The sequence below is a fragment of the Harpia harpyja genome, chromosome 8 (assembly GCF_026419915.1).
Source record: "Harpia harpyja isolate bHarHar1 chromosome 8, bHarHar1 primary haplotype, whole genome shotgun sequence".
NCBI classification, from domain to species: Eukaryota; Metazoa; Chordata; class Aves; order Accipitriformes; family Accipitridae; genus Harpia; species Harpia harpyja.
The window spans coordinates 14,922,770-14,936,394 of NC_068947.1; the positions used below are offsets into that span (position 1 = coordinate 14,922,770).

The 13,625-nt window shown below is 37.7% G+C and overlaps 1 protein-coding gene across 6 annotated transcripts in view; it reads right to left on the bottom strand.

Annotated features, from left to right (window-relative positions):
• Positions 1 to 13,625, bottom strand: part of TTC3 (tetratricopeptide repeat domain 3) — a 66,848-nt gene that overhangs the window by 21,303 nt on the left and 31,920 nt on the right. For all 6 annotated transcript variants that reach the window (XM_052794775.1, XM_052794780.1, XM_052794776.1 and 3 more), the window contains exons 18-27: positions 12,540 to 12,677; positions 11,426 to 11,506; positions 10,600 to 10,712; positions 8,220 to 8,346; positions 6,521 to 6,643; positions 6,233 to 6,334; positions 5,454 to 5,546; positions 4,680 to 4,744; positions 3,338 to 3,474; positions 773 to 1,087 (exon numbers count right to left, since the gene is read on the bottom strand). In XM_052794775.1, the coding sequence (XP_052650735.1) occupies positions 773 to 1,087; positions 3,338 to 3,474; positions 4,680 to 4,744; positions 5,454 to 5,546; positions 6,233 to 6,334; positions 6,521 to 6,643; positions 8,220 to 8,346; positions 10,600 to 10,712; positions 11,426 to 11,506; positions 12,540 to 12,677 (1,294 nt within the window). The remainder of the gene's footprint in view (positions 1 to 772; positions 1,088 to 3,337; positions 3,475 to 4,679; positions 4,745 to 5,453; positions 5,547 to 6,232; positions 6,335 to 6,520; positions 6,644 to 8,219; positions 8,347 to 10,599; positions 10,713 to 11,425; positions 11,507 to 12,539; positions 12,678 to 13,625) is intronic.

The window sequence follows — 13,625 nt, forward strand, 5'->3', positions numbered from 1 at the left end:
TCAGAGTTTTAGTGCTTAGTGTGATATTCCGCTTCAAAAAGGAAGTTTGTTCTAGAAATTAAATATACTGTAGCTGAAACTGATTATGTAAAACCTTTCGTATCTTGAAAATGCAAACAAAAATGATAAATGGAGTTTATATAAATTTTACTCTTAGTCAACACCTAATTATTGTTTGTACAAGAAATCTATATAAATTCTTTAAAGGACATGGACGCAAAAAGAATAGAATTAAGAACCCAAACCTTGTCCAAAGTTTTGGCATCTTACGTCCATTTTGCCTGCAAAAACAAACTTCTACCGTCATCCAGTTATAAATTCAATAGAAGACTACACGACAAGGCAACACTACCAAAGAGCATCAAGTTAAATTACTTCCAAGTTATACAGTCAGCTAAACTTTTATGACAAACATCCCACCATGATTTACTTTCCAGAAACAAATAATTTATACAAATATTATCATTTAAGCCTATTCTGGAATTTAAAGACACTAAAAAAATAGATCTGTTCAATTTTTTCTTTCCTACACAGACAAAGCCCTGCCCACATTATAATGCTTTACTTGCAGAGACAAGTGCTACCAATGGTCATGCTTTCTTCTCTAGAAATCCTGGCTAAGGATCAAGCAAATGAAAAAGAGGAAAGGTTTACTTTAAATAGTAAAGTTAAAAAAGCAAGACTGGAAAATAGGGACATTATCTTTTAATCTGTAAACTGAACAACTGTGACAGGATAAGATCTTCTGCTATTACATAAACATATAGCCTACCCAAGTTGTTAAGATGTTTCAGCCATTTGTGTAATTTGGGATCCACTTCTTCCAGCTCACTCAGCACATGGATAAAACCCCTTGTTTTAACTCTGTTTTTTTCCTGAATTAAGTAGCTGATGAGCTGTTCCATCACTTCATGTGACATGCTACTAGTTTTGGAATATGACGTGTAATCCTCCTCACTGATTACAAACCATGAAAGTAATTCCTTTAATAGTTTGGAAGCATCACGAACAGCTGTTTTTATTTGTTCAGCATTTCGACTGATATGCTGCAGGACTCGATCACCAGCATATAAATCCTGAAGGTAACCTATAATGGAATTTAAAAAAAACCCAAACAAAACAAGATTTCATGTCTGTTTACCACAATTAAAAACATCAACTTTAAAGTGCAGATTATTTGGACTAAGCGGTGGTGTTAATTATGTGCTTTATCACAACACTGAAAATTACAGAATATATAACTTCCATATAAACTAGCCTTAGCATTATGAATTTGACACAACATTGTTTTAAATTTGGTTTACACAAACAAACAATCCTTAGCACCTTAACTACATTTCAGAAAGAAAAAAAAAAATTACCTGCCAGTAATAGTAGCTTCAAGCAATTGTCTATACAGATTTATCTGTGTGGGCTGCATGCCAGTCCTCATGCAGAGACAGAATTACCCCAAGCATCAGTTCTCAGAGCAAAGGCACACTTCCGAATATACACCTAGTAACAAACCTTTGCCCTGACCCTGCCACAGGTTCTTTGCAGAACAAGAGTGAAAAAGATTACTGGCTTGTATCAGCCTTCACCTTTCATTAGTCTTCAAGACCACACATTTGTAGAATGCCACTTTCAGAGCTTAACTGATAGCAACCATAGCCAAAAGATGTAGATCTGAAAAGAATTTTTTAAAAACAAAGCCCTACATATTACACCTAGAATAATTCAGCATTGTAACAAACAGTTCCAAGCATACTAACAGATTCAATGAACTCTACAGGTATAAGCCATGCCCAAGTTTATCCTGCAGAAGTCTGCATTAAAAACCTCTGTATGTTACAAATGTGCCTAAAAACAAGCGCTCGTCTCACTTGCACTCCTCTCCAATTTACAAGCAGATTTGTTCTTATTTAAAAGTAGCTATGGCTGCTAATAAAAAAAAAAAACAACAACAAAAAAAAACCCACCAAAACCAAAACCCCCTTTTGTGATCTAGCTCTCCCCTGAAAATGGCCTCTCAACCTTTCAGACAGCTTGGGAGATTGAATTAGATGTTCTTTTGAAAGATTTCCTCACAAAACTTCCCCAAGTGAAAAAACAGGGTAGTAGCTAGCTTGCCTCCAAAACCATGCAAGACTTCAATTTTATTACATAATTAACTCAGGACACATTAAAAACGTTGGCCAACACCAATGCACAGATTTTCGCAGAACTGTGTTAAAGTTGCTTCGTGTTGGCATATTCCTGCATCAGTGTTCCAACTTTTATCCGCAGTACTGCAGGGTGACTGTTTTTGTCACACCAAAGGCATTTTTAGTTCTTAGAGGTTTTAAGGGCACTTGGGACAGTCAAGTCGCATACATGTGAGTGACCTGCAGTGGATCCAAGGACCAGAACTAAAGATAAGCCATAGGAAAGGAGATAGCCTAGACTTAAAAAAACCAACACAAAGTCAACTGATTTTAGAAAACCACATGGAAGCAAAAATAGTAATCTATGGTGCTAATGGAAGGGACCGTTCTCAAATAAAACGGGTAAGAAAAAAACCCAAGCTAAAACCTTAGTACCTGAGACTGTTTTATAGAGAAAGTGCCAGGATATGCCATTGAACAGGCAACAGGGTTCTGGAGAACTCTGAGTATGGCATGTATGGAATGAAAAAGTGCCCGCAAAGTATTTAAAATTAAATTCTACAAGGAAATTAACATGAGCACTATTTTAAAGTTAATAATACTGACAAAAATAAAAAAAAAAATTCAAAAAAATCACCCATTTTTGCTTGCACTGTAGCTTGCCCTAATACAAAATGCAGTGCAAGTTCACATCTCTGAAATAGAGAACACTGCAGATCAATGTAACTGGAACACAAAAGCTGAAGCGTTAACCGACTACATTCTTATAGGTTGAAGTATTTATTTTCCCCAATCCTCTGAAATACACATTTCAGGTCACTGCAGTTTCTGCAGTTAGGATATCTTTCTTTATCTGAGATGGAGTTACTTTTCTTCTGTAGCAGTGTCCTAATCTGTTAGGCACAAAGCTTTTTCTTTTAAACAGATAAACTTGGAATTTCAGCCTTTGCCCTCTTCAGGCTGCTTCTTCGTGAACCAATGAAGCAAGAATAAAGGTTTTCTACAAGGAACTCAACCATACACTAACATCTTACAGTTATCTAGAAATTAAAAATAGAACTGAAATAAAAATAATCTTAAGTAAAACTGCAAGTCTTTAAGGGGGGGGATCATGTTCAATATTAGTATTCTGCTATAATTTCACTTAGGACATTCAGAATGCTATTGATGCTGCCTCATGATAACTTAAAACAATAACCTATACTTCCACATACCACTGTGATCACTGTATTGTGATGGTTCATCTCCCATCTGGTTTTCTTCTATTTTCTTCTTAGCAGAATTCTGTGTCTCTTCTCGTGCACGCTTTCTTCGTAGTTTTTTTTCTTGTTTCATTTTTAACTTCCTAAGACTGAAAAAAAGCAATTAAGTGGTGAGCCTAACATTAGTTAAGTTGCCAAAGGAGTTAGGCACATCTAAGTTGTTTTCCATGTCTTACAATAGCTGTAAGCTCCATTCTACTATAACATATTATGCTGAAAAGTACAAATATAATAAAGCTAGTTTTCATTTGGAAGTTAAGAGGCCACAAAATTTCACAAAAGTTTCATAAAAATCAAGTAAGTGTAAGGATATCTCAAGATGCAATAACTTTTACTCCCATTAATGATGTCTGAATTAGGATTAACTGAAATACTATCAGTTTGTTTCTTAATTTATAACTCAGCATTTTGAATAATGTATTAACATTTGGATTTCCTTAACTTTTAAAATTCAATTTTGTTTATCCTCTCAGCGTGATTCCTCATTATTTATAACCTTATTTGCCCCAAAAGTGTAAAAGTTACGTCAAAAGGTACATGCATCAACAACTGAAATAGCATCATTATATACAGTCTTTATTTCTTTCTAAACACTTTCTAAACATTCACACAAAGTTGGTTAGATAGTAAATGCTGTGGAACGGTGGTCTTGAACTTATGCCACACAGCAATACCTCTCCCATCCAGCTAAAAATCTTGCTGAGTTTCTTCCCTCTAGCAAGGGGAAGGCATAGAACAAAGCTTGCAATCTCAGACTGAAAACAGAGGTTACTTCCCTGCCCACAGATTTCACAATGAAATAAGGTTTCAGGTATAAAGACTTAAAGATGACTGCAGCAATTTATATTCAAATACTAGTGGTTCAAATTGCTGGGAAGTCAATGGTGCAATGGACAACTTACCCCTCAACACAGAGGTGTGGAAAATCAGATTTGCATCAATTCATATGCTGTATATTTGAAAACAGTTTCCTGTGACCAAACTGAAAATGTTGTTTTTTAAGAACTGTATGACCACTAGAGAGCTACCAATAATTTATTCAGCAATACTAGTTAATACCCTCCTGTGCCCATGTTATAAATCTGTAGCTCTGTATCTTGTTTTACAAAATTTAAATGCTTTTATAATTGAATCATATTTTACCAGAGTTTTTAGTTTATCAGAGGCAAAGGGCAAGAATGGCTTTCCAAAGTATTTGTGATATTTTAGCAATTCTTAAAAAGGCATGAGAACCAATCCTAAAGAAACCTGTTTTGTTCTCAAATTGATTCAACTTATACAGTAGAGAGCTTACCTTGAACATTTCTGTTTAATACTGGCTCTTGGTGGTTCCTTGGCTTTTGTGATTTTTTGTTCAAACTACCAAAATAAGTGATATCATATTAATTAAATTTGGGTTACAATGGAACATTGCTGTACTAAAAACCCAGGGACATTTACTGCTTTCCAAAGCATCAAAAGTTAATACTACAAAAGAGATAATGCAGTCTACATAAGCCTCATGAAGGTCTACCTAAAATTATCTTCTACTGCTACAACTTGGTATATAGAAATATATCTTTATCCGCAGAAAAGACAGGTTGAGAGATAACACAAAGTCAGGAAAAACTAGAGGCTGTTTTGCTTTACCAGTGGGCAGGAAGCAAACTTTACAGTAATTTTTTTTTTTGCTTCTCCCAGACCAATACTGGTCTGAGCAGACGTATCCATCTTCCTGTGTTTCTATAGAAGGTAAGACCACTCTTCCAATACAATTAATTCATTTAGCAAGATTAGCTCCGAGTTAAACTAACAGTTCCTTTCACATCACACAAGCTAAATATAAAATGAAGCTCCAGTTCCCATCCATGACAATTCTAACGAATACCATAAGGTAACACCTACTCCACTAGAAGAACAGGTAAGAAGAGAACAGGCAATTAATATTCCTAAATAATGTTCAGATTCTGTAGTTAAGATAGCGTATTACTTAAGAGTTTGCAGTTACATTCTCATCTTCACTTTATCTCCATTATGAGAGTAAATATTTTAAAGATTATTTTAATATTTTATATGAACATTTACTTACTTCACATTTTACCAGACCAGAAGAACTAAAAATAACTATTTTTGAAATAAGGCCTGTACAATCAGGAGTGAAACACAGTTCTTGAAGAAAATCCTGCAGGAGAAAATGATAAACACAAGACATTTAAATTCATACAAAATCTATGTTCTTATACAGATTACAGTATCTTAATTTGAGGTGACCAAGGTAATTAAAGCTAGCACAGTCCTAAACTCTTACTGGGTGAGGAAAGCAAGCAACAGCTGACTTAGCAAGGACTGAGAATCAAAAGGATCCTAGATCTGTGGCATATACCTGTTATTCCCAAAGCTATAGCAAAGCCCCTCTTCCTCCAACTTCACATTCAAAAGTCAAATTTAAGAATATCCTTTTATAAGTTCATACTCTGTCTGGATTTCCCTTCATTTTACACTGGCTGCCGATAAAGGAATTTTATAAAATTCCTTTAGACATACTCAAAGTCAAACTGTTGCTTCGACAGCAAGTTGAAGGAATAAAACTTCCATATTGAAGGACATAAATGATGCAAGATAAACAGGCTAAGCATACTAAGCCTTCACACAGACAGGCCTTTCTTCTGTGGACAACAGCAAGCTTTATCCACACTTGCATGTCAGACAATTTAGCAAGAGAGTCCTCTTTCCTGTTTCTCCTCCTGCCACTGTCATGCAGGTAGAACATCAGGCTCTACCACTGCACTTACCACAAACCAAAGGAATGCTATAATCCTGACTAAAAAAAGAAAAAATAAAATGCTTGTAGTCTGACACAGCTCTTACCTTATCATTTTTATCACTGTAGTTTGTTGTTTTCAGCTTTTTCCAACAGCTGATATGAAACTCCACTCTACATTGCTGACAGCAAGTAATACGTATAAAACCCTAATATTGAGAAAAAGTATGAATTTAACATCTTAAAAAAAAAAAAACCAAACAGAAAACAGTGCACAACTTAACAGTAGACAGGATAAGATGGTGTGTTCCAGATAGCTCTTTAATATGAAAGAGGGCAGAAAACATGTAAACATGAAGTTTTATTTCCCGAACCCTTTTAAACTAAGAATTTACCTTAAAGTCTGGGTCTGTAAAAAATATTTGGATTTTGGAGTGGCCATGGCATTGCTGATACCGACAAATTGCATCTGGTTCTGGAGGGAACTTGCATTCCTCAATACAATTCTTTAAAATCAACTGAGAAACACAAAATCATATAAGACAAATTGCACAGAAACCAGGAAAAGATTCAGTAGACGCTTACAAACTTCTAGGGAACTCTGCAATGAAACAGACATCTCTTTTTGAACAGCAGTTGACTAATACTAAAAGAATAACTCTTTTCTAGTGAAAGCTATGGAAGATTGTCCTTTTATGGCAAAATATTCAAAAGCTCATTTGAACTGCTATCAGCTCAGTACTCATAGCTTCCCTGCATGCAGGTTTATCTTGGACCAGTGTTTTACATGCTGACCAATTCCAAATGCATGAGAATACAGTAAGTTTTCCGTTGCCAAAATGATGAGCCAGATTACTCCGATAACATGATGAAAAGAGTGTCTGCTCATTTCCACCACTTCCCAGCATTACAGGAGTGCCTCACCTGGGATCTGGGTTACACGATCAAGTACATTCCCAAGGACAGCTCAGAGCTGGCCCTGCACTGGAGCTAGTGAGTTCTCCCAGAATAGCATCTGAGGTAAAGACATTACAGTGGCTTTATGCAAAGGCAGTTCAAGTCCCACAGGATTGGCATTGAGCCCAGATTAATAAAACATTATTAGAAACAAACAGACCACCAGTTACAGCCTTTCAGATATTTGCATTATGCTCTCCAGAAGTCCCAGACCACTGATGTATTACAGTGGCCAGACTACTGTGGTGTCAGCTGGGAGTCAATGAGATATCCTTAGGTCAGTTTTTGTTTAGAAAACAACAGCACTGCTGTTTCGACCAGAAATGAAACAGGTCAATATAGTATAGCCAAGTTCATACACTGAATAACCTAGCAAGTTCTACTGTGTCAAACTGCCTCTGCGCAGAGGAGCTCAAGCGTCTTGCCTCTCACGGCATGGTTTATCCAGAAATGCTTCACAAATAGCAGTGACTCAATTACAGTTTAAAAACAATAATAATAGTAATAATTAAAAAAAAAAAAAAAGCTGTTCAATGTGAGAAAGCAATTTGTAGTGTCAGAACCACAAGTTAGATTTTTCAAGTCAAACAGGGAATTTTACCATACAACTCCCACTGCATCGACCAAGAACTACATGGTCAAACTCTCCTTTTTGGTTTTAAATATAGCACCACTGCTGCAATTTTCAATTTCACATTTTTGCCAATTCAAATTTTTAACGAGTTCTTCTAGCATTACGTTGTGTATAGTATTCACATCTACTTAAAGTTTGGTAACATGCAACTAAGAAGTTAACACATTATAAAACACTTGGAGCAGATTAGAACCATATTATTACGTAGAAATACCCAAGCATAGAGCCTGACACAGAGCCCCTGCCCTTGTGTTGTAAATGGGATGCTTCCCACATGTTTAAAATTGTCATCGCAAGAAGAGTTCTTGGGGCTGACAACACTCTAGACAATGAGCAGCAGCACTTGCACTGGCTGCTCCAGGCTGAAACCTCTGTTTTGCCCCCCATCTCTTTTTGGCCTTGACAATGGGCAGGCAGGGAGAAGGATGACAAGGTTTTTATATTTTTGGAAAGGCCATTTGACAGAACAGGTTCTTATGCCTTTTTTTTTTTTAAAAACATACCTGTAAATTCTCTGTTCGTGTCTCTTCAATGACCTGAGATGTTGTGGGCCAAGTTAATACTCCAGGTACAATCTTGTGATTAACCATTGTTTGTGATTTTATGAACTGATCAAGTGCATCTGAAAATCTGAAGTTTGAAACAGGTACATGTTCAGATCATATATGATTAACTTCTACATGGCCTGCAATACTTTCACAATTAATTTTATGATCCAAGGAAAAAAAAAAGGTCACTGTAAGATTATGTGGAATGAAAGAGCACCTGGTTCATTAAATTATCTGTTTACGGACTCTTCAGTATAAAAGACTTAATGTGTAAGCCAGTAAGCCAGCCTGGGTAAGGGGCCCAGAGTCCAGGCACGGATATGAGGCAGAGTGTGAGCGTGCACTGATACTCAAGGGACCCATGAATGTGGTGGGTATGCTTCTCAATAGAGAGAGCGAGAGCATGCGTATGTTCACAAGTGACCTTCAACCCTGATCAGCCAGGGAGGAGGCACAGGACTCTGCTACCTATACTTATGTTTTACATGAGTTCAGGTAGTACTATACATGGGAGCTGCTCTGCCTAGGGTAGTCTGGGTGGCCAGGTGTGTTGGCGTGTGTCTGTGTACGCACCTCTTTGGGACACACATGCAGCCTCACTACCGTTCAAAATTGCCAAGGGAAACAAAAGCCACATCCGTGAGACAGGGACACAGACACCTCCCGGGTCTCAGACTGCACCTGGCTATGCTGTGGCAGTGGAAGGAGGAATCCCCTCTCAGCATCCAACACTCTCTGACCAGGTGCTTTCAGTTATTCCACATGAAGAGGGTTTAAGGTTTAATATCGAACTTATTTGATTTATTTGGCATAGTATAGGGTTTACGTGGCAAGGTTGGGCTGGGGGGTGGGCACCAGTGCTGCAGGGGTGGCCTCTGTGAGGAGAGACCAGAGCTGCCCCAGTTCCAGTTGGCTCCAACAAACCATGGCACAGCTGAGCCCCTCAGGCAAGATGGTGGCACCTCAGAGAAAGCCTGGGTAAGAAAGGACAAAACATACTGCACACCTGTGAGGAGTAAGTAAAAAAAGTGTGAGAAACAGCCCTCCAAGCACCAAGGTAAGAAGGAGGAGGGGAGGAGATACTCCAGGCACAGAGCAGAGATTCCCCTGCAGCCCCTGGAGAGGACCCCACCGGAGCAGGTATCCAACCCTGCAGCCGTGGGGGACCCCTGCCAGAGCAGGTGGATGTGCTCCGAAGGAACTGCCGTTTCTGAAGAGGTCCCATGCTGCAGCAGGGGAGGAGCGTGTGGAAGAAGGAGCAGCAGAGAGGAACTGTTACGGACTGATCACAACCCCCATTCCTCACCCTCTGAGCAGCTCAGGGGAGGAGGACGTCGAGGAGTCAGGAATGAGGGAGTGAAGTCAAGCCTGGGATAAAGGGGCAGTAGGGGGAAGGTGATTTTTGTTTTTTTTACTTTGTTTCCCACTGCCCAACTCTATTTTAACAGACAATAAATTAAACTATTTTTCCTCAAGTTGAGTCTATTTTGCCTATGACTATAATTAGTAAGTGATCTCCCTGTCTTTATCTCAACCCCTGGGCTTTTTCATCTTATTTTCTCCTCCTCTCCCATTGACAAGGGGGAGTGCGAGTGCAGCTGGATGAGGGTCTGGCAGCAAGCCAAGGTCAACTCACCACGGGCATTACAGGGGATTTTGATTAAGTAGAGCAATACAGTGATATACTGAAATCACAACACGAGCTAACATAGCAGTTGCAATACACAGTTGAATCAATACAAACAAATGATACAAATACAAATGATTCCCATTACCGGTCTGTATATGCTCACCGTCAGGATGCTGGGAGGAATACCGCCAGGAATACCTGAGTTGAAGCCAGCTCAAGCCCTTTGCAGTAAGTTTTTTAGTTGTCCAGTTTCTGCACTTCATGTTCGGCTGAGCCACGTATACACTCCCCCCCTCTCCCCATGCTGTCTGGCTAGCTCAGGAAGACATTGCTCTCTGTCTCAGGGACCCGATGACTCACTGCTGCAGCTGCCTTATCTAAAACCAAGGTTACCCTCCAGTCTCCCTGGTGTTGAGATAAGTTAAGCTTTCTTTATGATACATTTTTCCCTGAGATCATCGTTTTTTGCCCTTCTCCTATAAGCTCTCCGCCACTGCAGGGCTGTGCTGGTCGGTCATATCCCTGTGCCCCAGAGTTCACTTGATTCAGTGGCTTCCATTACATCCTTTGCAGAAACAAAGTTGTAATAAATCAGTCTGATACACAAATTTAGTGATTAAGAGTAATTAAAAAAAACCCCACACATCGTTTCTCAAATGAAAAATATTTTTTGTACCAAATATTGAAGCTTTCTATTATACCAACCTGTTTTGTCTGAGGTATACTTTTCCAATTCCATAGTATGCCAAACAACCAAATCTTTCTTCCTGGTACTGTTCAATTATTTTCTTAAACTGGTCTTCAGCCTTTGTCAACGCCTTCAAAATAAATTTAAGACAAAAATATGTGACACTTTGCCAGAAGCTTTGCACTTTTCCTCTCCTTTTTTTTGCTCCAGTAGAGTGGGTCAGTATGCCCTATTCTTTGATCAGTCTTATGAACAGTAAAGGGAATTAAGCAATCTTATGATCACAAAGGCTTCCCTTTTTAAAAAAGAAACCTATTCTGTAAACACAGTCTCCCTCTGAAATAGTGAAATTAAATGATTGAGCTCACCGAGCTACAAACACCCAGACATTTTTAAATTCATCGTAAGACATTGAATATTTTTAAACACTCCAGGAAAAAAAACCAAACCACCCCCCCAAAACCCCAAACAACCCACACTTCTGTTTTGGTGTTTTCCAGAACCTAAAGCATTCTCTTTCTCTTGTTTTAGAAACAGAACGTTTGTGTCAGAAAGAGTACTGCATAACCGCATTACAACAAAGTAGAAGAAAAATAATAGACTATACTTCATTAATACTTAAGAACCTCATTTGTTAGCTTAAAAAGAAATTTTATTTGGTAGCTTAATTTATCCAAAACCATTAAAGATCTAGTCACAGATATTAAACTGTACGATTCTAAAGTGTGACAAAAGCTTACCTTCCCCGCTCATTTTATATTTGTTAAGAAGAGAGAAAAATGGATGGCCAACTACCTGAACTAGAATTTTGAATAAAAGCAATATAGTGGCTTGATGTCATACCTCAGGTTGTCCTATTCCAAGAAGAGCAGTGGCATGTCCATAGATGATTACAACATAATTAATAATACGAAGATTCAGTTGCTGCAAATAGAGTCAAATTATAGTAGTAGCATGCACAAAAACACTTTGCTGGTAACTAGAACATTACTGTCTACTGTGAATTGAAGATCTTCACTACAACACAGCTAGGAAACTCTCTTCTCACCCTTCTTATCATAGCCTCTACCCAGATTTATGTTACAATTCGGATAAAAAGTGATGGTTAACTACACCTTTACTGCTGGTCATTTGGCACCCCTACATATTTCAACATGATACATCCTGAAACGTCTGCTTTTAGAAATGCTGTAACTGCAGACCTTATTATGTTGACTTCATGCAGTGCAGTGTGTCTTTGCTATATGTCATGTTCAGAACTGAGCAGCTTTTTTTCTTTTTTTAAAATTAAAAACCCCTTTCTCAACCTTTTTCTTCCTAATAAACTAGGTCACAATTCCAGATGGATTGGTGCCTTACTTGCTTGGACAGACTTGTTGGCACTGCAACAGCCATTACTAAAATGGGAGCTTGAAACACAGCAACGTATGTGCACGCACATTGTCATGCAAAACTTTAGTATTAAGTACAATAATTTAAAGAAATCTAGGACAAGAAACAGGTCAATGGCTGATAAGCTAGATACATATACACAAAATTTCACAGTATTTGCCGTCAAAGAGAGTCATCTGACCTGAAGAATATAAATTCTTTTTACCCTACATTATTATGAATAAAGGTTAAGCTGACAATGGACAGTAGTTTCTTATCAAATAAGATATTTGATAAGAGTATCTTGTATTATTCTTATGAGAATATTATTTTGGTAAGTAGTTTTTAGATTGCATCTAGAAATGCACGTGTATGCTGAACATTACAAACATACATCCTATGTTACTATAATTTTTTTTATCCTGTTCTCATTTGTAAGTTCCTTGGCATACACTTGGCATTGTAGTCAACATCACAGGCAACAATTCAATAATAATGACTGTTTTGGTGGAAGGAAAGAATGAAACACTACTGAAAGCATAAACTTCAATTACTGTAATAAACTAAGTTATTCCTCTCAGTTTACCTTTAATTCTGAAGGATTTAGAATGCTCAACAATTGTGAAAAAGCTTGTTCAGCACTGTGACACCGCTGGTCCATCAAGGCTGTATAACCATCACGAACAAGGGATTTAACCTCTTCTGGCAACATAGTTAAATCCATCTAAAATATTTAGGAAAACAGTAAGTCCAAAAGAAAACAGCTTTTTTTTTTTTTTTTTTTTTTAAAAGCAATCAAGCTATTTGTTAAAATACTTATCCAACAGACAACTGTTGAAATTCTGTACTTCCTACAGTTTTATCACAATTTCACTTTTAAAGCAGCAAATCAGGTACATTTTTATAAAACACTGTTTTAAATTCAACTTCTAAAAACTTGAGATTTTCATGGGCCTACTGCTGCTAATCTCTTAAAAATCTAGTTTTTGTTCTAAGTTTAGATCCTTTCCTCTCTAGAAAGTTTCAAGTTTAGATCAAGCATAATTTTAATCCTTCTTACATATAAAAAAAAACCACCCCAGACACTCCATTTTGTGTACAAACGTTTCTGAAAAACCTGAGAACTATTTCCTCCTACCTACACTTTCTCTTGACCCAGGTTAATAGTTAATGCTAGAAGGTTTCAGAATGCGTTATGGTATTAGCCTTTCACTACAAATACTTCTTGAAGTCTGCAGGGAATTTCCAGCAGTACGACTGTAAATCAAGACAAGCAGTTGCAGAATTAGGAACTTCGATTCCCTTGATCTGTTGAAACACTAAAATAAAATTAGCTTTGGGAAGCTGATCATTGTGCCAGGGTAGAATTAATTTGACTATTTAAGAAGCTCCTCTAACACTTACTCTTGCAATCACAAGCGAAAAACAAAGAGTAATAAGGAGGCCCACCTGTGTATTTTAGGCCACTTACTCATTTCAGTATGAATTAATCTTCACTATGAAGTAATCCTGCTTTACAAGCTTTTTGTTAACTGCCCCTTCCCCTGCCACCCACCCCCCGCCCCGTGTTGACATTTGAGCCTGGGATTCTGAAGACAGGGTCATGGGCAGGGAAAAACTGAAGGAACGGGAAGGTTTGGGAAGAATGGAACATAACTTTCGAGTTGCCCGA